Source organism: Musa acuminata, chromosome BXJ2-9, assembly GCF_036884655.1.
Source record: "Musa acuminata AAA Group cultivar baxijiao chromosome BXJ2-9, Cavendish_Baxijiao_AAA, whole genome shotgun sequence".
Taxonomy (NCBI): domain Eukaryota; kingdom Viridiplantae; phylum Streptophyta; class Magnoliopsida; order Zingiberales; family Musaceae; genus Musa; species Musa acuminata.
This window is the reverse complement of record NC_088346.1, coordinates 11,661,936-11,684,773: the sequence shown is the minus strand read 5'-3', so window position 1 is coordinate 11,684,773 and position 22,838 is coordinate 11,661,936. Positions and strand designations below refer to the sequence as shown.

The 22,838-nt window shown below is 36.1% G+C and overlaps 3 protein-coding genes across 12 annotated transcripts; 2 read left to right on the top strand and 1 right to left on the bottom strand.

The window, feature by feature from the left end:
• The first annotated feature begins 4,388 nt into the window (after window positions 1–4,388).
• Window positions 4,389–6,335, top strand: LOC135623298 (acyl transferase 4-like). The gene is made up of 2 exons (XM_065126093.1): window positions 4,389–5,143; window positions 5,360–6,335. The coding sequence occupies exons 1-2, from the start codon at window positions 4,601–4,603 to the stop codon at window positions 6,200–6,202; spliced, it is 1,386 nt and encodes a 461-aa protein (XP_064982165.1). The 5' UTR covers window positions 4,389–4,600; the 3' UTR covers window positions 6,203–6,335.
• A 2,933-nt stretch (window positions 6,336–9,268) lies between these two features.
• On the top strand, window positions 9,269–19,771 carry LOC135623145 (ABC transporter B family member 21-like). 9 transcript variants are annotated; one of them, XM_065125747.1, is made up of 13 exons: window positions 9,269–9,488; window positions 11,148–11,489; window positions 11,730–11,784; window positions 11,878–12,053; window positions 12,415–12,636; window positions 12,727–12,965; window positions 14,508–15,033; window positions 15,258–15,531; window positions 15,810–16,672; window positions 16,959–17,225; window positions 17,854–18,117; window positions 18,916–19,209; window positions 19,290–19,771. In XM_065125747.1, exons 2-13 carry the CDS (start codon window positions 11,184–11,186, stop codon window positions 19,632–19,634), a joined length of 3,831 nt encoding a protein of 1,276 aa, XP_064981819.1. In that variant the 5' UTR covers window positions 9,269–9,488; window positions 11,148–11,183; the 3' UTR covers window positions 19,635–19,771. The 9 variants fall into 9 exon arrangements, with proteins under 9 accessions (XP_064981819.1, XP_064981824.1, XP_064981822.1 ...); XM_065125748.1 differs by lacking the exon at window positions 9,269–9,488 and adding an exon at window positions 9,605–10,027 and having other exon boundaries at window positions 11,157–11,489; XM_065125745.1 differs by lacking the exon at window positions 9,269–9,488 and adding an exon at window positions 9,605–10,144 and having other exon boundaries at window positions 11,157–11,489.
• A 1,859-nt stretch (window positions 19,772–21,630) lies between these two features.
• Window positions 21,631–22,681, bottom strand: LOC135621881 (uncharacterized). Of its 2 annotated transcripts, XM_065123495.1 has the most exons (5): window positions 22,392–22,681; window positions 22,188–22,238; window positions 21,967–22,100; window positions 21,819–21,876; window positions 21,631–21,741 (listed from the first exon to the last, which is right to left on the bottom strand). In XM_065123495.1, exons 1-5 carry the CDS (start codon window positions 22,635–22,637, stop codon window positions 21,736–21,738), a joined length of 495 nt encoding a protein of 164 aa, XP_064979567.1. In that variant the 5' UTR covers window positions 22,638–22,681; the 3' UTR covers window positions 21,631–21,735. The 2 variants fall into 2 exon arrangements, with proteins under 2 accessions (XP_064979567.1, XP_064979566.1); XM_065123494.1 differs by having other exon boundaries at window positions 21,631–21,876.
• Between the last annotated feature and the right edge of the window lie 157 nt (window positions 22,682–22,838).

Here is a 22,838-nt window from a genome sequence, read left to right as displayed (position 1 = left end):
GGTAACCGCCCGCAGGCAATGACCATACTAGCGGCGCTTGCCCACAAGCAGAGGCGGTGACCACGTAGGTGCGACGATCGCCTACGGGAAGACGCCCCTTAGGGTTTTGATAGAAAATTACACCTTTAACCCTATAATTTATATTAATTCCATTTTAATCCTTTTTGATAGTTCTACCTTTAACAAATCTTCTAATTTCTATCAACAAATTTACTATTTTACCTTTATGAAATTGAGAATATCTTATTTATATACTTAATTATAAAAATTAATTAATATAATTTAATTAAATTTGATCATAACTATATTTTGACTAGTTATTAATTGAATTTAGTTTCGATCAAATTTGGAAAGGATTAAATTTTGATAATTTTTTATTTTGATCGATTGCTTTAATTAGGCTGATGTTTAGCCTAAGAGTTTGCCCAAATTAAATAATATTGATTGGTTTAATTTAAAATTTTATAAAAACTATAAATTATGATTTTCTTTTATAGTTTTCTTATATTGATTATATTTTATATGTGGTAAATAAAATTTAATTATTATTCTTGGATATTTTTTTGGTTATTCACACACACATATATATTTGAAATTATAAAATAATATTTATCTTTCATATGAAGGGATGATTTATATGTTATCATGATTATAATTATCATATTAGTTTTTTCTTTTACTAATTAATATTTAATAAATATTATGGTTATTATTCTATTTATTAAATTATTATTTTATTAGTATAAATTAGAATAAAATTTTTTTGATGAATATTATTTGTAACTCATCTCTCCAAATTTTATTTAATTGGTAGCTGTGAAAGTGGCTTGGAATGATAGACTGATATGAATTACAATAAAAATCTTATCATTTATATAATATTTTAAATTATATTTTATATTATTTTATTAATCTTGTAATCATCAAAGTGGTATGACTTATAAAATTACGGAACTAGTCCTAAATGATATTAAGAAAATAATATTTACAATGACACATATAATTAGGAGATTTAGATAATCCCAAAAGAAAATCTACTTCAAATAATTATGTGATAGGATAAGATGATACTATTTTGAATATCTTTATAGTTTAAGGTTATATACCCAAAGGTAACAATACTATTCTACAAGGATGATATTCAATATTTCACATTGAAATATAGATGAAATCAATAGTTCATCATATTTTGAAAAACTCAAAGCATTAATATTTTTTTATATTTTGTAACGGTACTTCCATCCATATATTTACATACTTCTAGTGTCATTGTACACTCTGGATCAAATTATTCAGAATGATTAGAGAGTGTGTAATTTACACTAAGCGTATTAAATCTTGACTTAGCATTACTTATTGAAAAACCCGCAAATATAACTAATGAAAGTACTGTGAAACAAGTCAATGAAATAAAGGCTTGAGAATATTTAAAGATTATTGAACACAGATTTAAATCTACTGATAAGAAATTGGTTAGCACACTAATAAAAGAACTGATTATGGTTCAGTATGATAACACTCGAGGAATTTAGGATCACATCCTTAACTGATAAAGCTACAAAACTTAAAGCATTAAGCATGAATATTGATGAGTCTTTTCTCGTGCAGTTCATTCTTAATTTTCTTCCTTCTCAGTTTAACTCATTCAAGATTTACTATAATATAAATAAAGATAAGTGAGACTTAAATGAGTTAACTAGTATGTATGTTAAAGAAGAATTGAAATTAAGGCAGGAAAATTCATATAATGTCATGACTACTACTTAAGGAGTTAGTTATAAGAAATGAAAATTGAAGCATCATCCAAAGTTGCTAGGTCTAAAAATGTTAAATAGACTAATGAAAAAAAAGTTTCTATAGTAAAGTGTTTCTTTTATGACAAGAATAGACATATGAATAAGGACGACATTAAATGTAAAACTTGATTTATAAATAAAGATATAAACTCGACCTTTATATGTTTTGAATCAAATATTACAGAAATACCTTCTAATACTTGGTGGATTGATTCTGGTTCTTCAACTCATATTACCGATAATATGCAGGGATTTTTTTCAATATGAAAATCAAAAGAAAATAAAAGATTCGTTATGGAAAATGATCTCGAAGCAAAAGTGATGTCAGTGGGGACTTATCGTCTACGTCCAGAGACAAGTCATTTGATGGATTTTATTAACATATATTATTTTTATACTATTTCTAGAAATTTAGTTTCTTTATCTAGAATTAATGAGTTAGGATATTATCTTCCTTTTGGTAATGATAAACTCAGTATATTTTATAATTCAATAAAAGTTAGTTCTAGAATTCTGTGTAATGGTTTGTATAAAATTAATTTGAATCTTGAGTTTGCAAAAATATTATTAACCCTATAATCTAAGTATTGGATTGAAATATAGTTTCAATAATGAAAGATCTTTTATACTATGGCATAACTGATTAAGATATATCTCTAAGGAAAGAATTGAAAGATTAGTTAAGAATAATATTTTAAAACATTTAGACTTCCTTGATTTTGATTTTTTTATAATTTACAATAAGAGAAAACAAACCAAACATATAAACAAAAATGCCACAAGAAGTAAAGAATTCATTGAGATTATTCATATTGATATCTACGAACTACATATTCTCTATTTTAGTAAAAAAAGATATTTAATCATATTTGTAGATGACCTGTCCAGATATGACTATATTTATCTAATATATGAAAAGTCTTTAGACCTTTGACACTCTTGAAGTGTATATAAATAAGGTCAAAAGATAGAAAATTAAAATTATCAAATCTAATAAGGGTGGTAAATTTTATGACAGATATGATAAATTTGGTTAGAATGTTGCTCCTTTTGTTAGATTCCTAGAACAATGGAGTATATGTGCTCAGTATGCATTACTAGGTGTGCCACAACAGAATAGTATTATTAAAAAGCAAAATCATACTCTTATGGATATGGTTAGGGGCATGATGAGCTATTCCTTTGTACTTGAGTTAATATAGGGTGAAGCTCTTAGGCAGCTATATACATATTGAATAGGGTTCCTAATAAGTCAATTCCATCATGTCCATTTAAGTTATCAACATGTAGGAAACCCACTTTAAGATATTTACATATTTGGGGTATTTTACGGAAATAAGAGTATTTAATTCATATGAAAAAAATTGAATCAAAGAACTATTTATGAATATTTTATTGATTATCCAGAAAAATTCAAGGGATATATATTTTATTGCCCTAATCATAGTATAAGGATAGTAGAATCTAGTAATATAAGATTTCCCAAAAAAGATAAAATTAGTACCTTTACATATTATACAAAGATCTTTTTCAAATGACAATGAAAGATATATATTATAAATTTAATATAATATTATTTAATTATTTAATTTCAATCCTGATATGAAATTTTTTTCACATTACATGTAATATAACACAAATTTTATGTTTACACTCAGCTTGTGCATGCACTGGCTCACTTAATAAGATTAAGAAGAGCACATGGGTGTCGGATATGCCTTTGTCGCCTTGCCCACCATGACTCTTATCCAACTAGGTCGAGCGAGTGCTCTAAGTTATCATGCTTCTCCTGATAAGTTCTCGACGCTATGAAGACAAGCCAAAAGCACAGAATCGTGCTTCTTACGGGGGATGAGATGAAGCGAGCATATATATATATATATATATATATATATATATATATATATATATATATATATATATATATATAAAGATAGTGATTTTAATATTTATTCAGATAAACTTAACTTTGTATAGCATATATGCTATTATATTTCATGTTTTTTAGTTGGTTCTCAATTAACTATTAATTAAAACTATAATTTACACTAATATACTAGAAAATTATTATGCTAGGAAGAATAATAGAAATAATTTAGGTACTTAATATTTTTATATACTTTTAGGATCTTTATGTTTGGATGGACATATACGTTACATTAAAATTTTTTAGGTAAATATTCCATTTCCAAACTTTGCAAGAATAAATATGCGAAAACCATAAAATCGGAAGGCTTCTTTCTTGGTCATTTCTTGCCAAGACAACATCATTAGGGGTGGAGCATCATTGATTAGGTGGATGGATGTTGTGATACACTTTCATTCTTGCTTAAGCTTAAGAGGATAAACTTAAGCATCCCCATTGAAGTTAAGGGATAGGATACCATTCCAAGCAACCACTAATTAGTCCCAACTAAGCATGGTCAAACTGATACATCAGTCAATGTTGATGGAGCTATAAGTGAGCTATATTGTTTGCTGCTGGTAATAATGAAATGGCGGTGGCATGTGACTAATTTGGCTGGCTACAGCTATAACATATTCCTCCTCAAGTCACAGTGGTTCAACTCATCAGTCTGCCAAGGGAGAGGATCCCTTCTCAGAAAAGCCATTCCAGCTTACCAACCATGGCCAAGCCAAGCAAGCAACTTACCTAATCCATGACCCACTGGTCATACAACTACATGATAGATATTGATTTGTTAGGAGCTAAGGAAATGGGATAAGGTTGATGGAGATCTGTAGCCATCTCAAGCTTACAGCAATCCATCAGTGGAGATTGCACAGTTTGGCTGTTACAGATCATGGCTTGCATCTTCACCTACTACCTGATGCTGAACCCCTCACAGCACTGCACCAACCTGCAGCTGTTGCCGTCTATTTATACACCCAAAACATGCTCCTGTAAATGCAGAGTGTGCTGTTGTGTTTCGATGGAGATCAGCTTCAGTGTGACGAGAACGTCCTGCTCTTTCGTCGCCCCGAGCGAGCCGACGCCGAAGGACACCCTCATTCTCTCCGTCATCGACCGGGTCGCGGGGCTGAGGCACATGGTGCGATCGCTGCACGTGTTCAAGCACGGCCGCGAGCCGGCCCGGGTGATCAAGGAGGCGCTGTCGAAGGTGCTGGTGCAGTACCACCCTTTTGCCGGCCGGTTCGTGGACTGCGAACACGGCGACGTACGTGTGGCTTGCACCGGCGAGGGGGCCTGGTTCGTTGAGGCCACGGCGAACTGCAGCCTCGAGGACGTGAAGTGTCTCGATCTCCCTCTCATGATCTCCAAGGATGAACTGCTTCCTCTGCCCAGCCCCGACTTTGACCCCATGAATCTGCCCCTCCAAATGCAGGTATACGTATTGTCTAGTGATCTCATGTCATGTTCGTCTTACAACACTACGATCCTATAAGCTGTTTTGATCACAGTGAACACAAGAAACATCATCGTCACCAACACCCAACTTGTAACTATTAATTAGTATAGTAGACAAGTGCTTAGGACTTTTACGTGTATATATTAACAAGAAGTTGACTCCTGCAAGCCTAAAACTCCTCGTCGACGACAGGTGACGGAATTCACCTGTGGCGGATTCGTCGTCGGCCTCATCTCTATCCACACCATCGCCGACGGCCTCGGCGCTGCACAGTTCGTCAACGCCATCGGGGAGGTTGCTCGGGGCCTGCCAACGCCCACCGTCGACCCGGTATGGGCCCCGGAGATCATCCCCAGCCCTCCCAAGCTCCCTCCCAACGGCCCACCAGTCCTCCCCGCCTTCAAGCTGCTGTACGACACCATGGACGTCTGCCTCGATGCCATCAACCAGATCAAGGCCCAGTACCTCGAGCACACCGGCCAGCGCTGCTCCACCTTCGACGTGGCGATCGCGAAGCTGTGGCGGGCCCGTACCCGCTCAATCCAGCTCGACCCCGGCGCCGACGTCCACCTCTGCTTCTTCGCCAACGCCCGCCACCTCCTGCAGCAGGTGCTGCCCTTAGCAGGTGGCTACTACGGCAACTGCTTCTACCCGGTGGCCGTCACCGCCCGCAGTGGCCAGGTAGCTGCAGCGAAGCTCGTAGACGTCGTGAAGATCATCAGGGACGCCAAGGCCGGGCTCCCTGGCGACTTCGCCAAGTGGGCGACGGGGGACTTCAAGGAGGACCCCTACGAGCTCACGTTCACGTACGACTCGCTGTTCGTGTCGGATTGGACCCGGCTGGGCTTCCTCGACGTGGACTACGGGTGGGGGAAGCCGCTCCAAGTGATACCATTCGCGTACTTCGATTTCATGGCGGTCGGCATCATCGGGGCGCCGCCGGCGCCTAATAAAGGGACTCGGATAATGACACAGTGCGTGGAGAAGGAGCACATGGAAGCGTTCCGGGAGGAGATGAAGTCCTCCGCAGTCTAAAAGAATCGAAGTCCCCCAGTTGCTTTGCACATCATAATGTTCATCAACTATTGTTTGCTCAAACAATATCTTGTACGCATAATCAGAACAAGGAGAGTGGCGTGTGGAATCAAGCTTTTAGATTCAAATTCAAGGTTGGAATTGTTTTCAGTGATCCAATTCACAAGATAGAAGTTTCTGTAGCATATGCGTTGGGTGGCGTTCCTTGTGACAGCACATTGCACGCTTAAAAAGCAAGCTTCCACTACTGCTCCTGCAGGAGCAAAAAAGATACGTGAACAAAGTGTTCGATCTTTTGCCTTCGATTGTAGATTGTGATGATGATGATGATGAAGAAGAAAAGAAGAATAATTCTTTCACCGTATAAGAAACAGGCAAGCGATTCTTCCCTCCATCACCCGTGATGTAATCCTCTCGTCATTCCAGCAAACCAAAAGAGATCAGATCTGATTTAAACAAGGGATATCAGAACAGGAACCAAGTTGACTTCATGCACCCACATAATCGTATGCTTACTAATTCTTTTCATAGAAATTTATCTTATTATTTACAGTTCAAATCAAGAACTTGTTTCAGCATGTACTAATTTCAAGTATCTACATGCTTTGAGGTTGTGGCCTATTCCTGTTGTCGTCATCATCGACACGCTGCTCTCTTCCATGGGGAGAGAAGTAGTGGCGAGAGTGGCCCATCGCCCACTCAACTCAACTGTAGCAAAAGAAGGGTTGTAATGCAAGCATCCGCCTGCTTCCGTCCGCCATGTCCTTCTCAGACGAACTTCGCTGAAACATCACTGCGCGAGTCCACTCTATACAGCCGAGGAGAGCAGAGTTAATGGAGATGGAGCATTGAGCACATCACAACGTACCCAATGATGCGAGGATTCCTGTTGCAGTGACGAGTGGGTGATTCACGGAGTGGTCGGGGCTATCATATATGAATTCGATTGGATACGATCCTCGATTATTCAATAATAATAATAATAATAATAATAATAATAATAATAATAATAATAATGATATAATATAAAATTTGAAAAATAATTAATGTGATACGTCTCGTGGAAACTCAATTTTCTTTTGACTAAGTGAAAATAATAAAATGTATAAGTAGATTCTCTTGAGTTAACCTAAATCTAAGCCTCAACATCACTTTTACAGTTTTTCTCATGTAAATACTAATTTTTTTCTTCAATATCTTTAGATATAATAGAAATAAAATATATAAAAAATATTCTTTTGAGTTAATGCAAACCTAAACCTCAAACTCTCTTTTATGCTTTTTCTTTTGTGTAAATACTAAAAAAATTCTCCTTATTATCTTCACATATACTAGATATAAATATTCTATTGAGTTAATCCAAACCTAAATCTCAAAATCTCTTTTACATTTTTTTTCTCATGTAAATACTATAAATTTTCTCTCTTCAATATCTTTAGATATGTTAAAAATAAAATGTATAAAAATATTGGATAATTTAATGAAAAAATGCCAAGCCCTTAGCTTTCTCCATCTCACCCTCTATTTTGGCTTCCTCCTCCTCCCCCTCCTTATTCTCCTACCACTCCATCTCCACCACCTCCTCCTATTCCACCTTGATCATGGTCTCCTCCTCCCCATTCTTATCCTCCTTTCGCTCTACCTCTACCTCATCCTCTCACACTTAACTCCAACTATAATGCCACTTTCTCCCATTTTGTATCCTCCTTCTCTTCCTTGGCTTTCTCCTCTCCTCCATCCTCCTCACACTCCATCTCCTCTTCCTCCAACCCCAACTCTAACATTACTTTCTCTCTTCTCTCTCATCGTTCTCCTCCTTTGCTCATAGTTAACCTTAAAAAGAAGTTACATTCGGGTTATACTAAATCACATATTCAATATAAAAATTTATTATTTTAAAAATTATTCATCTTAAATTTATAAAAATATACTAAATATATTATATCTCGTCCTAATAATTTCAAAGAAATTTAAATATATTTAGTGAAAATTTAAAGGGTTAAACTTGAGTTACATTCCTATTACACTTGAGTTTTACTCATCATAGATTCAACTCAAAGTCATCTTATTTCAAAAATCAATCATCCTAAATTCATACAAAAATAAAAAAAAGGATACTAAACATATATCATCCTAAACTGATCTATAAATTTATTACTTGAAACAACTCAATTCAAGAGTATTATTGAAATAAAAAAAGACACCCTTAGTTAAAATTTAATTACGTGGGTGTCAACTACTAAAAGCAAAAGGGTTTTTTTAATAAATTATTTAAAAATATTTTCTTAAGTTAACCTAAACTTAAACCTCAAAATCGATTTTACACATATTTTTATATAAATACTATTTTTTTTTCTCTTCAGTATCTTTAGATATATTATAATTAAAATATATAAAAATATTCTCTTAAGTTAACCTAAACTTAAACCTCAAAATCGTTTTTACACTTATTTTTATATAAATACTAATTCTTTTTTCTCTTCAGAATCTTTAGATAAATTATTTAAAAATATTTTCTTAAGTTAACCTAAACTTAAACCTCAAAATCGTTTTTACACATATTTTTATATAAATACTATTTTTTTTTCTCTTCAGTATCTTTAGATATATTATAATTAAAATATATAAAAATATTCTCTTAAGTTAACCTAAACTTAAACCTCAAAATCGTTTTTACACTTATTTTTATATAAATACTAATTCTTTTTTCTCTTCAGAATCTTTAGATATATTATAATTAAAATATATAAAAATATTCTCTTAAGTGAACCCAAACCTAATTTTTTTTTTCTCCTCAATATTTTTAGATATTCTAGAAATAAAAAAGATAAAAAATCTCTCTAGTTAATCCAAACTTAAACCTCAAAATATCTTTTACACTTTTTTTCTTGCATAAATACTAAAAATGATTTTTTTTTCTCCTCAGTATCTTTATCCAAAATATAGGGTTTTTTATCTTGAAAATTACCTATATATATATATATATCCTATTACTACTAACTACATTTATCTTAGTGATAAGTAAACCATGTTGTGGCATTCCCTCGCTCGATAAATCCACCGATACTTCCGCTGCGGAAACCTCGGCGTCGTCCTCCTCCTCGTCTTCCATCGGCCGATCCCTTCCACTACCAGACATGACCACCATCCCCCGTTGCAACGACCACTTCTCCGTGTCCGGTCACTGCCCTTTTGTGTCCAGCTTCTCCAAGCACAGGTGGAAGCCATTCGGGGTCACATCAGTACGCAACCGCAACCAGCTGCCTCCCAACCCACATAAAGAAAGGTGAATTATTGCTCTACTTTTTCCGTCAAGTGGATGCCAAGCAATTGCTTTTCTCTTTGGAAATGCAATATTCGCGGCTAATTTCTCAAAATGATTCAGTCTTTGGATTCTTTTCCTTGTCCAACTTCATGGAAGGAATCCATGATTCCGGGTATGTAGTGAAAGAGATGATGAACTTAGTTATTTCTGACCTCTAACTGCTACTCGAGTGTTGAGGGGAATCGTTCCAAGGGTCGCTTTCTGTGTAATACGACAAGTTTTGGTATCTCCAGATGGTTTTGTCGTTGATTTCAGTAGTATTCCATCAACACTGATGCTCACTGCCACGCTGTAGGGAATAAGGAATCGGTGGAATGCATATACTCTCTGCTACTTAAGAGTAGGACATGGGAACAAGTCACTCTAGTGTTCTTTCTCGCCTCACTATTTCTACCCCGAGCTTTGGCACTTAGACTACAAATTAATAGGGACATCTCAAACATCCAAAGAAGTGGAAGAAGGAACCGGAAGGACTCCATCTTTGGACCACCAAATGCCCAGTTAGTACTGAAGCCTTCAAAAATCAGGAGTTGATTCATTGTTGATTTCCTACTTCTGATGTTCTGTAATCTATTTCAATCTAACTAGAAGGGTCTTCAAATACTTATTGATGCCATGTAAGATTCATCTATTAGCAGTGTTGCCGTTTCTGTAATGCTTTTGGAGTTTATACTGGAATTGTATGTTGATGCAATTGGCCCTTAAATAGTATGATCAACTATACCGAGACTATTTTTTGATCCTTTTGAGTTGATTTCTTCCTTTTGTTGTTTCTGTCTTATTTAATTTCTCGACAGTGCAAATCTAGGACTGTTAAAATTAAGTTCTGAATCTTAGTTTAAAAAAAATGCAAAGTTATAAAAACGGAGTAATAGAACTAGCAACTTTCCTTGGTTATGATCATATTAATAGTGATTATCAATAACTTTGAGGCAGCCGGATTATCAGTTTGGTTGGAGGATTCTGGACAGCTACCCCTTTTATGCCTGGTACACAGGCAGATTCCAGTCTGTCTTACACCTTTATAGAGATGCCTATTTGTGAAGATGGCTACATGTTTAATAAGAAGATGACAGTTACATTTGAGAACAGTGCACTGTGGCTCTGGGAAGTACCTGTACTTGTAATTCTTCATTTTCTCATGGAGATCTGGGCCTTACTTTGCAGTTTACATCTATTTCTCCTACTTTATGTTTTGTCAAATCTTCATGAAAGAAGGTAGAAGGTGAACAAACCGGGCAATTAAGTTGGAATTGTTGGTAGCTACTATTGGACTGCCATGGTCAGTTATTTATGGTTGAATCCTGATAGTCTACCCCCTTAACCCATATCTGCATTAGAGTGTTAATGATTTGATTTTCTGGTTGTGGGTTTCTTGAATATTATTAGCACCACTGTGCTTTTGTATATTGTAAATGAAGTAGTCAGGGTTTTCTTTCTGTTTGTTATTTTTTATTGGGAGACATCTTTTGGATTTGGATGATTCAAGAAGAATGATTTTGGAACCAAACACTATACTTTGATGACCTTTCTTCTATTTTTATTAATTTGAGAAAGATCATTGAATTCTACGAGTTTCTTTTTGATCTTTTTTCAATTGCCTGATATGTTACATTGCAGAATAATCAGGTGACATTCTTGAAAGTTTTTGCTAAGATGGTACCAAAAGGAGGGATGAAAATATCTAATTCAACTGATGCAAGCTCCCATGAACAAAAGGAGAACAATAATTTTCAGAGCAAAAGTAAACAGCAAGACCTGAAGAAGAGGAATAATAGCATGCCTTATCACAAGCTTTTTTCCTTGGCTGACACAGCAGATCTTGCTTTAATGGTTGTGGGCACAATTGCAGCTATTTCTGATGGGGTCTCATTACCTTTGACAACAGTTCTTTTTGGAGATATGATCAACACTTTTGGGAAAACTAGAGACATAAACTATATTGTTCATGAGGTTTCGAAGGTGGGTAACCTATTTGACAACTTTCCTTAATCTTACAGTTATCACATTCATCCAAGAAAAGAATTTACACTCATCATTTTAACTACAGCTATTAGCTCTTTGACCCTTTGCTCATTGAAGTTGATCACAGAATTCCTACATGTGTTTTCTTCTTTCTGGCTTATCATGGCATCAAAGCATTCTCAGTGCTTAGTGTTTTGCAAATTGCATTTTAATACTGCATTTTTCTTGTGTCTCCAGGTCGCTCTGAAGTTTGTATATTTAGGCATCGCAAATGGCATAGCTTCATTCCTTCGTAAGAAGATATACATATTAATATAGTGAATTGTTTAGTTATTTGCATGGCTAAGATGCTTGAACTTATAGTGAAATTGTCATTTATTGTTAGAGGTGGCTTGCTGGACGATTACTGGGGAAAGACAAGCTGCACAGATTAGAAACCTGTACTTGAAAGCCATACTTAGACAAGATATTGCATTCTTCGACAAGGAAGCTAACACAGGAGAGGTTATTGCAAAGATATCAGGTGACACTTTTCTAATTCAGGATGCCATGGGTGAAAAGGTACCAGAAACATGCCTTATCCTATGTCTATCTATCATACATGTCATGCCAACAATTTTTATGTTTCTTAATTGATTAAAAACTGTTTGTGCACATACTTCTGTCTACTTTAGTCAATTTTCTGTTTGGTCAAATAGATGCAATTCCATACTTGTTCATTGTAGTCTCAGTTACCTCTTAAAATTTACACACTTAATTTTGCTTATGTCATATCTTTTCCCTCTAGCTGTTCCGATGCCTCTGCATCTAAAATTTCTTGGGACATAAGAATATGCTATGTTGCTTCAGTTAAGTTTCAATAAATTTCAAAGATGAAAGTCTTCCACTCATTTCTTATAGACTTTGATATATCAATTCCCAGGCTGGAAAATTCATTCAATTGGTATCATCATTCGTAGGAGGGTTTATAGTAGCATTTGTCCAGGGATGGCAACTTACACTTGTTATGTTGTCCACCATTCCTCCTATGGTGCTTGCTGCTGCAGTCATGGCCACTGTGTTGACCAAGATGGCAGCCCGTGGGCAGACAGCTTATTCAGAAGCAGCAGCCACTGTTGAACAAACAATTGGCTCAATTCGGACAGTATGGACATATTTAGTTCTTGTGCATGCAAAAGTTGAAATTAACTTCTTGTTTTCCTTTCCTAAATAAAACAGTCTAATTCATTCTTAGGTTGTATCTTTTACCGGAGAGGAACATGCTATAAAGAAATACAACAAAAGTCTTAAGAGCGCTTACAAGGCCAGTGTTCTGGAAGGCTTGTCTGCAGGAGTAGGCTTGGGTGCAACTTTTGGTATTGTGTTCTTTGGCTATGGTTTAGGAATATGGTTTGGATCTAAAATGATATTGAAGAAAAACTACACTGGTGGAGATGTCATCAATGTGATTTTTGCAGTCATTACAGGCTCCATGTGAGTTCCTATTTCCCATATCAATCTTCATATCTTAATGTAGGATATTTTTAGAGTTGACCTGCTATTTGTTGTTCAAATTCCTTGGTAAGGACCTGGTCTTATAGGTATTTATTTTAAATATTTCACTTTTGTACAGAATCTTACTGCCGTATCAGGAGCATGTTCAAAATACTTTTTTCACACCTTTAGATACTTTTGGAGGGTTTTGGGTAATTGTTGAATTGAACATAGTTTGGCAATTCGTGTCCAAACTTATTGTTATCTGCAAACCGAGAGAAGAAGAAACCATAGATTGTTGACAAAGAGGATCTAGTCGTATAAATGCTTTTCAAGTTGTGATATGCTGTTGCTAGTAAGATGCTTCAGAGGTTAGCTCACAGTTCATGCTAATAATTAGAGTTCTGATGATCCTATTGTGCTTGGGTGTATAGGATTAAACATTATGACTTTTTTAGATGATGTCATCTCCTATGCAATGCTCCCAGTTTATAGGTATGGATGATTACTTCTAGTGTCTGTGTGCTTTCCTGATATGTAGCCTATGCTGTTCTTGTGGTAGGTAATGTGGACTAAAGTAAATTCTTCAGCTTATTATACATGATCTTCTTCTATTGTTAGTGCCTTCGTGTAGCATACCACAGATTGTTGGCCATGTTTAGGTTGTTATTGCACTCGCTATCTTCAACATTATAGTAAGAATATGTAAAATTGTTGAATATTGACCATTACAATACCAGTGTATCTGACTCCTGAGAATTCATTGACATCAGTTGAACCGAAGACACCCTGCGTTGACAGGACCAAAATATCCATGATGGCATCATAACCCATAGTACATGAACCCAAGTAGAAATCTATATGTCCAAGACATATGACACTGAAGACTGTCCACAGCAAATGTATTAAGTCAATTTAATGATGGGTTTAACTCGTGATATTTAAATTACTCTTAGCACTTTGAATTACTCTTAGATTCTATTGCTAACCCATCATGGACATCATTTTGTCTTTTGTTACTATTATGAACATTGGTGTTCATATAAACTCTTGTTGCAAACTTGGGTGCAAAAAGTTAAGAGATGCGAAATACATGGATATGCTAGCTATCTTTTATAGATCAATAACATGAGAAATATTATTGAAATACATGGTATATTTAAAATTTGCAGATTGCATGCTAGGACCATCAGCATCCTCCTTAACAAAAATGATTATTATTCTTATGGATAGATGGCTATGGGAAAACATGATAATCAATCACCACAATTGTTATTTAGTTTGCTAAAACATATGAATTCTTTGAGTATCTTGTGTGTTGACCAGTTCATAATGTACACCCAAACTGTGTCCAGACTAGTTATTGTTCACACATTTTCTTTGGCTTATCTTGTATTACCATCCATTTATATGTAATTAAGCATATGTTATTAAGAGCACACTTATATATACAATGCATATCTGCACTAACATATCCTAGTCATATGATAATGATTGTCGAGAAGGAAACATTCTACTAATCAATTGGCAAGCATCTTTCAGGTCCCTAGGCCAGGCCTCCCCATGTACAAGTGCTTTTGCAGCAGGACAAGTGGCAGCTTTCAAGATGTTTGAGACAATCAACAGGAAGCCTGAGATAGATGCTTATGATACCACTGGAACAACTTTGGATGACATTCGTGGAGATATTGAATTAAAGGATGTGTGCTTTAGCTATCCAGCTAGACCTCATGAGCAAATACTCAAAGGGTTTTCTTTGTTCGTTCAAGGTGGAACATCTGTTGCCTTGGTTGGAGAAAGTGGAAGTGGAAAGTCAACTATCATCAGTCTATTAGAGAGATTTTACGATCCACAAGCTGGTGAGATTCTTATAGATGGAATAAATCTGAAGGAATTCAAGCTGAGATGGATCAGAGGGAAAATTGGACTTGTTAGCCAGGAACCAGTCCTCTTGGCATCTACGATAAGGGAAAACATTGCTTATGGAAAGGATGATGCTACCATTGATGAAATTAAAGCTGCTGCTGATCTAGCCAGTGCCTCCAAATTTATTGATAAATTGCCTCAGGTATATGCTCTTTTGATCTTCAGGATTTCTTAATTATTTAACATTCATGCATAGTATTCATTGCAACCGAACTCAATCCTCAAATTTTAACGTCTTCATATAGGGTAAAAGAATAGTAGATGTGATGCTCTACTGCAGTGCTGGGTGTTCAAATTTCTATTCATGTCATAATTTTGAATTTGAATTCAATGATATGCAAAATAACAGCAATGATTTTATAAAAGGGTCTTGACACCTTGGTTGGAGAGCATGGAATTCAGCTCTCTGGGGGTCAGAAACAAAGAGTTGCAATAGCTAGAGCTGTTCTCAAGGACCCAAGAATCCTACTGCTAGATGAAGCCACCAGCGCTCTTGATGCAGAGTCTGAAAGTATTTTGCAGGAGGCACTTGACCACGCCATGAAAAACAGAACCACTGTTATTGTTGCTCATCGGTTGACAACAGTGAGGAATGCAAATATAATCACTGTAGTTCATCAAGGCTCAATAGCTGAAAAAGGTGCATCTTGCATACAGATTATGCTTCAGTCCTCAAGTTCTTAAATTGTTACTTAGAACTTTTGCCTTTTGTATAATATCAATTTAATTTTTTTTTTTTTTTGAGAGAATGTTCTAGTTTTTACAAGAAATTCTCTGATAACATTGTCTTTTATATAATGTCAATTTAGTTTTTATATTTTTGACAGAATGTTCTAGTTTTACAAGAAATTCTCTGATCACATTATGTGTCTTTTTAGTGTAATTGATATCTAATGTTCCTTTTTCTGGATCAAATAGGATCCCATGATGAGCTCATTAAGATTCCAAATGGACCTTATTACCAACTTGTAAGGTTACAGGAAGTGAAACAAGATTCTGATCAACTTACTCCAGTTGACCAGGACAACATATATGCAACTATTGGCCAACAGTTGATTCAAACATCTTCCCAGCTATCAACCAATAGATGGTCATCTGTTGGAAGTGACAGTTTTCACCCATTATCAGAATCTTTTAGGGTGCCTGTTGGACTATTAGAAGCTCCCATGGAGACTTCGCAGTGTGAAGGGTCATTAGAGAAAATTCAAGTACCTGTTAGCCGCCTTGCATCTCTAAATAAACCGGAGATTCCTCTGTTACTATTAGGTACAATTGCTGCTATAATCAGTGGAATATTGCTGCCTATTTTTGGAGCTCTCTTGTCAAGTATAATACGTACCTTGTATGAGCCACCAACAAAGCTTCGTAAGGATTCAAAATTTTGGACATTGATGTTGACTTTCCTTGGTTTGGCAACCTTGCTGTCGATTCCAGCAAGAGCTTATTTGTTTGCTATTGCTGGGTCCAAGTTAATAGAAAGAATCAGAGCAATGTCATTTGACAAAATTGTTCATATGGAGGTTGGGTGGTTTGACAAACTCGAAAACTCAAGTGGAGCAATTGGAGCAAGGCTTTCAGCAGATGCAGCAACAGTGAGGACTCTTGTTGGTGATACATTGGCACTTGCTGTTCAGAATGCTGCAACATTAGTTGCAGGTTTGGCAATTGCCTTTTCTGCATGTTGGCAGCTGGCTCTAATAATACTGGCATTGGCACCTTTGGTAGGTCTAAATGGATGGATTCAATTAAAATTCATGAAGGGATTGAATGCAGATGCAAAGGTGCGTTCTGCAATCTAGTGAGATCAATTTCAAGTGTTTTTCTGTGATTTATATAAAACAATTGGATGGTTCTTAGATCCCCCATAGGTGTATTGGTGCCATTTTATGATATTTTTGTTTTTTTATTCAAAAGCAAGATGCAAATTCTCATAAAAAATAAGATAATAATAAGAAGATTTAGAATATGCTTATCTCAGGCACATATTGACTTATAACTAATATGTTCTGCACCACTTAATTGTTCTTCTAAGGAAACTGTGATTCACCATAAATAACTTTCCTGCAGATGATGTTTGAGGAGGCAAGTCAGGTTGCCAGTGATGCAATTAGAAATATAAGAACAGTTTCCTCTTTCACTGCTGAAGAGAAGGTGATAGAACTTTATAGGAGGAAATATAAAGGTCCTATGAATTCTATCATAAAGCAAGGATTGATTGGTGGACTTGGTTTTGGTCTCTCCAACATCTTGCTGTTTTGTGTATATGCAACTGGCTTCTATGCTGGAGCTAGGCTTGTAAAGGATGGCGAGACTACATTCGCAAATGTTTTTCGTGTACGTGAGTATTTTTCTTTGTTTTCTAAACTAGTTGCTCCTGACAACCCTAATTAATGTGGGTTTTGCCCTAGATATCTAAATGCTGTTCTGGAATCTTATTCCTGAAGGATGTCATCCTCCAATTTAATTTCTGTTATAAACTGAAGCCAGTTCTGGTTATGGTTCTGCTAATGACTGTAAAAACTGCCAATTCTACCTTAAGTTAGCAGGTGGTTGTTTATTACATCTGATCCGTGTGATATAATTAATTATTTAAGATTCTGGTGTGTTATGTACCATTTCAAAATGGGGACTTTTGTTCATGTCAAACTGAATTGGAGACATGTAAGAGTTCAACCTTGATTCAAGTAAATTAATGCAAAACTAAAATAATATTTGATTTTGCTGAGGATGAGTATTTCCATTTTTTTTAAAGTTTGACAGAAACCATCATTTGACAACTCTCTGATGAAGAAAAGGTTTTCTTTCTTTGTTCAACATGTCAAGTAGATACAAGATGATGAATGCTAGTTAATAACTTAATATATACTTTCATGTAATACCCTTATAATCGAGTTACAATAGGACATACAGATGCAGCTCCTTTCCTCTCCTAATAAAGTACTATGTTTTATATGCCTTGTAGGTCTTCTTTGCTCTCAACTTTGCGGCAGTAGGAATTACCCAGTATAGCTCCCTAGCACCTGATTCTGCAAAAGCAAAATCTGCTACAGCTTCAGTATTTGCAATACTTGATCGCAAGTCCAAGATTGACTCCAGTGATGATTCTGGTACAACATTAGATTTAGTGGAGGGAAATATTGTATTTGATCATGTCAGCTTCAGATACCCCACAAGGCCTGATGTCCGGATCTTTCATGACTTATGCTTTGCTGTTCAGTCAGGAAAGGTAACCTAATCATCTCCTTTCTAAATTCTTGTTTTTATCAATAAAATTACGCAAATTAGTGTCTATCAGTTTAGGTTTTATTAGATGCAGATCCATTCACAAGTAGCTCATTCATTATGCTCTGAATAGGAGTACATGACTAACACTTCTGCAATGGAACATGTATGTGCATCATATGTTAAATAACTGCTGTTTATGCTGTCTTTTACTCTAGAATTTCAAGCAATGACTGTGGTCCTTGTTTACATAATGAATTCCAGAGCAAGTAATGAAGCCTAAATTCATATCTTCCTCATTATACTCTATGGATAAAGTTTTGTGGTTATAATATTTAAGATTTTTAAACCTCAGGAACTATTTGGTGAAAAGTCTACAGATAAAATTTTCAGCCAGAAATTTTAAACCTTAACTTTATATGGATAAAATTTTATACTTTGTCTTCCTCATGAACTATTTAGGCAGTCGAGATATCATTAATTTCCTGTTTCTTGTTGAATATTTTCATATAGAAATGTTCTTAGTTAACTTTATCCATCCAATTGTTCCACAGAGGCTGTCAGACAAGTAGTTCAAAATGCCCAAGTATGAGATGGTACATTGCATTCTGAAAAATAAGCCTGAATAAATTCTTAGTTTTCTTCATTTTTTTATGAGAGAGCTTAACAACTTTTGAGGAATTAAATGGTTCTTTGATATTTTCACATATGCATGTGTGATTTGGATGTATGCCTTGTATCCTGATTGTCATTGTCCTGAACTAGTTGATGATCGAATTACCTACTGCAACCTTTTCTCTAGACTGTTGCTATTGTTGGCGAAAGTGGAAGTGGGAAATCCACCTTGCTCTCACTGCTCCAGAGATTTTATGACCTTGACTCAGGTCATATATTGCTAGATGGAGTAGAGATACAAAAACTGAAGCTCAGGTGGCTGAGACAACAAATGGGTCTGGTTAGTCAAGAGCCTGTATTGTTCAATGATACTGTTCGGGCCAACATTGCATATGGAAAAGGAGGAGACGCCACCGAGTCAGAGATAATAGCTGCTGCTGAGTCCGCGAATGCGCACCAGTTCATAAGTGGATTGCAGCAGGTTAGAGCACATTATGTACATTGCCTAAACAAGCATGAGCTGTCAAAAGATAAAAATCACAAACTCTTGAATTTGTGCAGGGCTACGACACTTTAGTTGGGGAACGTGGTGCCCAATTATCAGGTGGGCAGAAGCAACGATTGGCGATAGCACGTGCCATTATAAAGGACCCAAAGATCCTGCTGTTCGATGAGGCTACCAGTGCACTCGACACGGACTCTGAGCGTGCAGTTCAAGAGGCACTTGAAAGGGTGATGATCAACCGCACCACAATCGTAGTTGCACATAGATTGTCAACCATTAAAGGTGCCGATATGATTGCAGTACTCCAAGATGGCACGATCGTGGAGAAGGGCAAACATGAAGATCTGATCAACATTAAGGATGGGTTTTATGCAACCCTAGTAGCATTTCAGTCAGCGTAGTGTGCCCATAACACAATATTATTGTCCTCTATAGGATGAAATGTTGCATCCTGGCTTATATCGATGTTTCCTGTTATATATCTGTAGCATGAACCAATTACTATGATTTGTTAATGCGATCATTATCGTTTACTTCATCATGTAAAAACATGAGTAACTAATTTGATTGATTATGATTTGACCATCAGGCTGGCACCATGAGATCACAGATTTACTTTGATGATTTTGATTCTCAAATGAGAACACCATTTCACCATGGATTGATTGTGTTATCTCACTGTAGATTAAATCCACTTATCATTTTAGTGAGTGACCTACATATCATGTGATGATAGACCAATGTTTCTTCTAGCAGTAGGCAGGGTTTCGCTAGTTACAAACTTTTTTGGTTCATTCAATAAGGATTCTGTGAAGTCTAAGATTTATGAAGAATGTTTAGCTACCTTTGAACCCTGAAATGACTGTTTTTGTTTTCCATATATATATGTTATTGTGTTTTATACACTTTGTTTCTACTTAAAATGGCAATTTGTGGGATCAATAAATGTCACCTGTACCATAATAAACTCTTTTTAAGTTAGACCAGCATACTTGATTTAATATAGGCGACTATATTTAAGCGTAGTTTTTGGAAATGTTTAATATACTAATAAGACTTTTTGCCCACAGAGATTTCTATTATAAATGTGAAAAGTTACAGCTACTTTTCTTTTAAGATACAAAAGGATAAGTAGTTTTTTTTCTAGTTAATGTCAAAAGTTAACAGTAATAGTTTACTCCAAATGGAAAAAATGTTGTCCATATGAAGAACAAAAATAACAGAAATGTTTATAGATTACGATTAATATCATTGACGTATCTTCTACATGATTCTTAGTTCAAATAATCAAAGTAATTCTTAGTATGGAAAATAATAAAAATATTTTCCCCAAAACCTAAAACTAATATATATGAACATCAAAGTAGCAAAATCCTGAAATGTATCCCACTACATTAGTCGCGGATTTGTTACTTCTATTTTTCATGAGGCTCAAAATGAGGTTAGAATGCAAAACACATAACATAATCACAATACTACTAATATGCAAACTGAGAGAGTGGAATTTTTGGTTGATGTGCATTGCTTGCCAATGCCTAGAAAAGGTGCAGATTATCCAAATCACATCCTACTCAATATTGGTTACTCTACTCAGCCTTCTCAAGCAGCAATCAAGATACATGCATCTGGACTCAGCATGCCCCACAACCAAAAGAAAAGATCTTGAGAACCTTTTAATTGCCATTAATCCTAATTTCAAACCTTCTGCCAAATTTACAACATAATCTTCCACACAGTAACTTGCAGAAGCAATACCTTTACGGTCAACATCTTGCATATCTAGTTGCGAGAGGTAGCAATTCAAAAATTCTGATGTCAACAAAATTTCCAATCTAGAATCTTATGACCGAAGAAGTTTCTACTCCTGAACAAAAAAAAAGAAAAAGAAAAATTCCCGGTAACCATTGGTACACCATTTAGAATAGGGAATTCATATGATATTTGTTGCCTTATCACCTAGAAAGATACAAGCCACATGAAAAATGAAGGACATATTATAAAGGACTTTTGCATCTAAAGATATTACAACAGAGTTGCCTGACAAAGAGGCAGCTGCTAAAGCTAATATAGGCACCTCAATCTCAAATTCACTAGTATTACTACATGCTCTCTGGTATCTATGACTGACCATTATCCATATAAGCTCATCAAGTCAGTGGAGGCATCACTCACCTTATAAACATGAAAAGAGTCGAACACCTTCCTTACAATAGTTCAACATTCCATGATGGAACACTAGTCTCATTTGTGCTTCTCTTCATCTGATGCTTACAATAGTCATGTGTGATCTTCTCTTGAACTTCAAGAGCAATATATTTGTGGCTTTATAATATCATTAGCATGGTAAAATAACTAGACACCATAATTTCACCCGAAAATTCTACTCTTGTGCTTGGATTTCAATCAATCACACAAAAAACGTAGCTCATATTAATAATCATCCAGAGTGCAGTGTATGGAAAACACATTCACCGGAAGCTTTTCTTTGTCACAGTTCCCGCTTCATATCTGTAGCATTTACAGACTCCATTTCATGAACCTAGGAAAAAAAAAAACTAGTTTATGCCTGTGTTGCCTCTTCTTACCCGAGAGCTTCGTCTTTTGGGCTGTTTCGTTCCATGCTCTTTTCCTGATATCCTCTGCCTTCAAAAACGGAAATAAAACAACATCAATCCTCGAATCAATCACATTTAACTGGACATAAACTACCAAATCATGCACCAAGCAGCTTACTTAAGAATGTTAAGTTGGAAAGTCAAATCATTGATCTCCAAACCAGAGAGCTTCAGTGAAGACAAGGTTCCAGGTACTTCCTCCGACACCACCTTCGACAATTTATCCGCGGAGACCGCTAGCTTCTTAAAAGCCTGAACTTGGACCAATCAGAAATGCAAAATCTCGTAGCCGATGAATAGAAAGATTAAAGGCGGCCAAATGAGAACAACTATTCTCACGTTCAAGGCAGGGAGAGAAATCATTGCCAAAGAGAAGAACGAACCAACGACCTGCGATAAAAACATAAAAGTAAGAAACACAAAAAAGAAAGCAGTTCCTTCACTAGACGGTCTCAAATCTGATAGCTAGATATGCATCGAATCGATCAAAGGGAAGAAAGATTGGATTTCTGTGAGTGCCTCGAAGAGAAAGACGGAAGTTACCATGGATATGACGAAGAGGATAGAAAAGAGCCCCAATTCGGGCTCGCGGCTAAGCCCTCGAATTATAGGAAGGGACGGAGAACCAGACTGCGCAACGAGCACGGGACTTGAACCGGACGAAACGAGAGCGGGACCACCATCTTGGGAGTCCAGAGAAAGCCTAATCGCGAGCGGCGGCTGACTCCGGCGAGGCCGAGCGGCCGGTCTCGGTGGCGGTCGCAATGTCGTTGGAGAGGAAAGGAGCATCGGAGTCCGTGGCCGCGGCGAAATGGTTGAGGGCAGAAACGGGTGGGATTCGGCTCGCTATAAACTGATCGATAGAAATTGAACCGGCCGGCCCGATTCGAATCGGTGGAGAGATCAAATTCTTTGTCTCATTCTACTTGTATCATGTACCCGCATTCCAACTTAAGTCCGATACTCTCCCCGTGTAAATCCTGTGCTGAT

What these genes read in the sequence shown, in the direction of transcription:
- LOC135623298 (XM_065126093.1), top strand. Translation starts at nt 4,601, where the DNA reads ATGGCTTGCATCTTCACCTACTACCTGATGCTGAACCCCTCACAGCAC. An exon ending in ATCTGCCCCTCCAAATGCAG is followed by an intron (nt 5,144 to 5,359) that starts GTATACGTATTG and finishes CGTCGACGACAG; the next exon opens with GTGACGGAATTCACCTGTGG.
- LOC135623145 (XM_065125747.1), top strand. Translation starts at nt 11,184, where the DNA reads ATGGTACCAAAAGGAGGGATGAAAATATCTAATTCAACTGATGCAAGC. An exon ending in GATTGAATGCAGATGCAAAG is followed by an intron (nt 16,673 to 16,958) that starts GTGCGTTCTGCA and finishes ACTTTCCTGCAG; the next exon opens with ATGATGTTTGAGGAGGCAAG. An exon ending in CATTCGCAAATGTTTTTCGT is followed by an intron (nt 17,226 to 17,853) that starts GTACGTGAGTAT and finishes TATGCCTTGTAG; the next exon opens with GTCTTCTTTGCTCTCAACTT.
- LOC135621881 (XM_065123494.1), bottom strand. Translation starts at nt 22,637, where the DNA reads ATGCTCCTTTCCTCTCCAACGACATTGCGACCGCCACCGAGACCGGCC. An exon ending in TCCTCTTCGTCATATCCATG is followed by an intron (nt 22,239 to 22,391) that starts GTAACTTCCGTC and finishes TTTTTATCGCAG; the next exon opens with GTCGTTGGTTCGTTCTTCTC. An exon ending in TTCCAACTTAACATTCTTAA is followed by an intron (nt 21,877 to 21,966) that starts GTAAGCTGCTTG and finishes CCGTTTTTGAAG; the next exon opens with GCAGAGGATATCAGGAAAAG.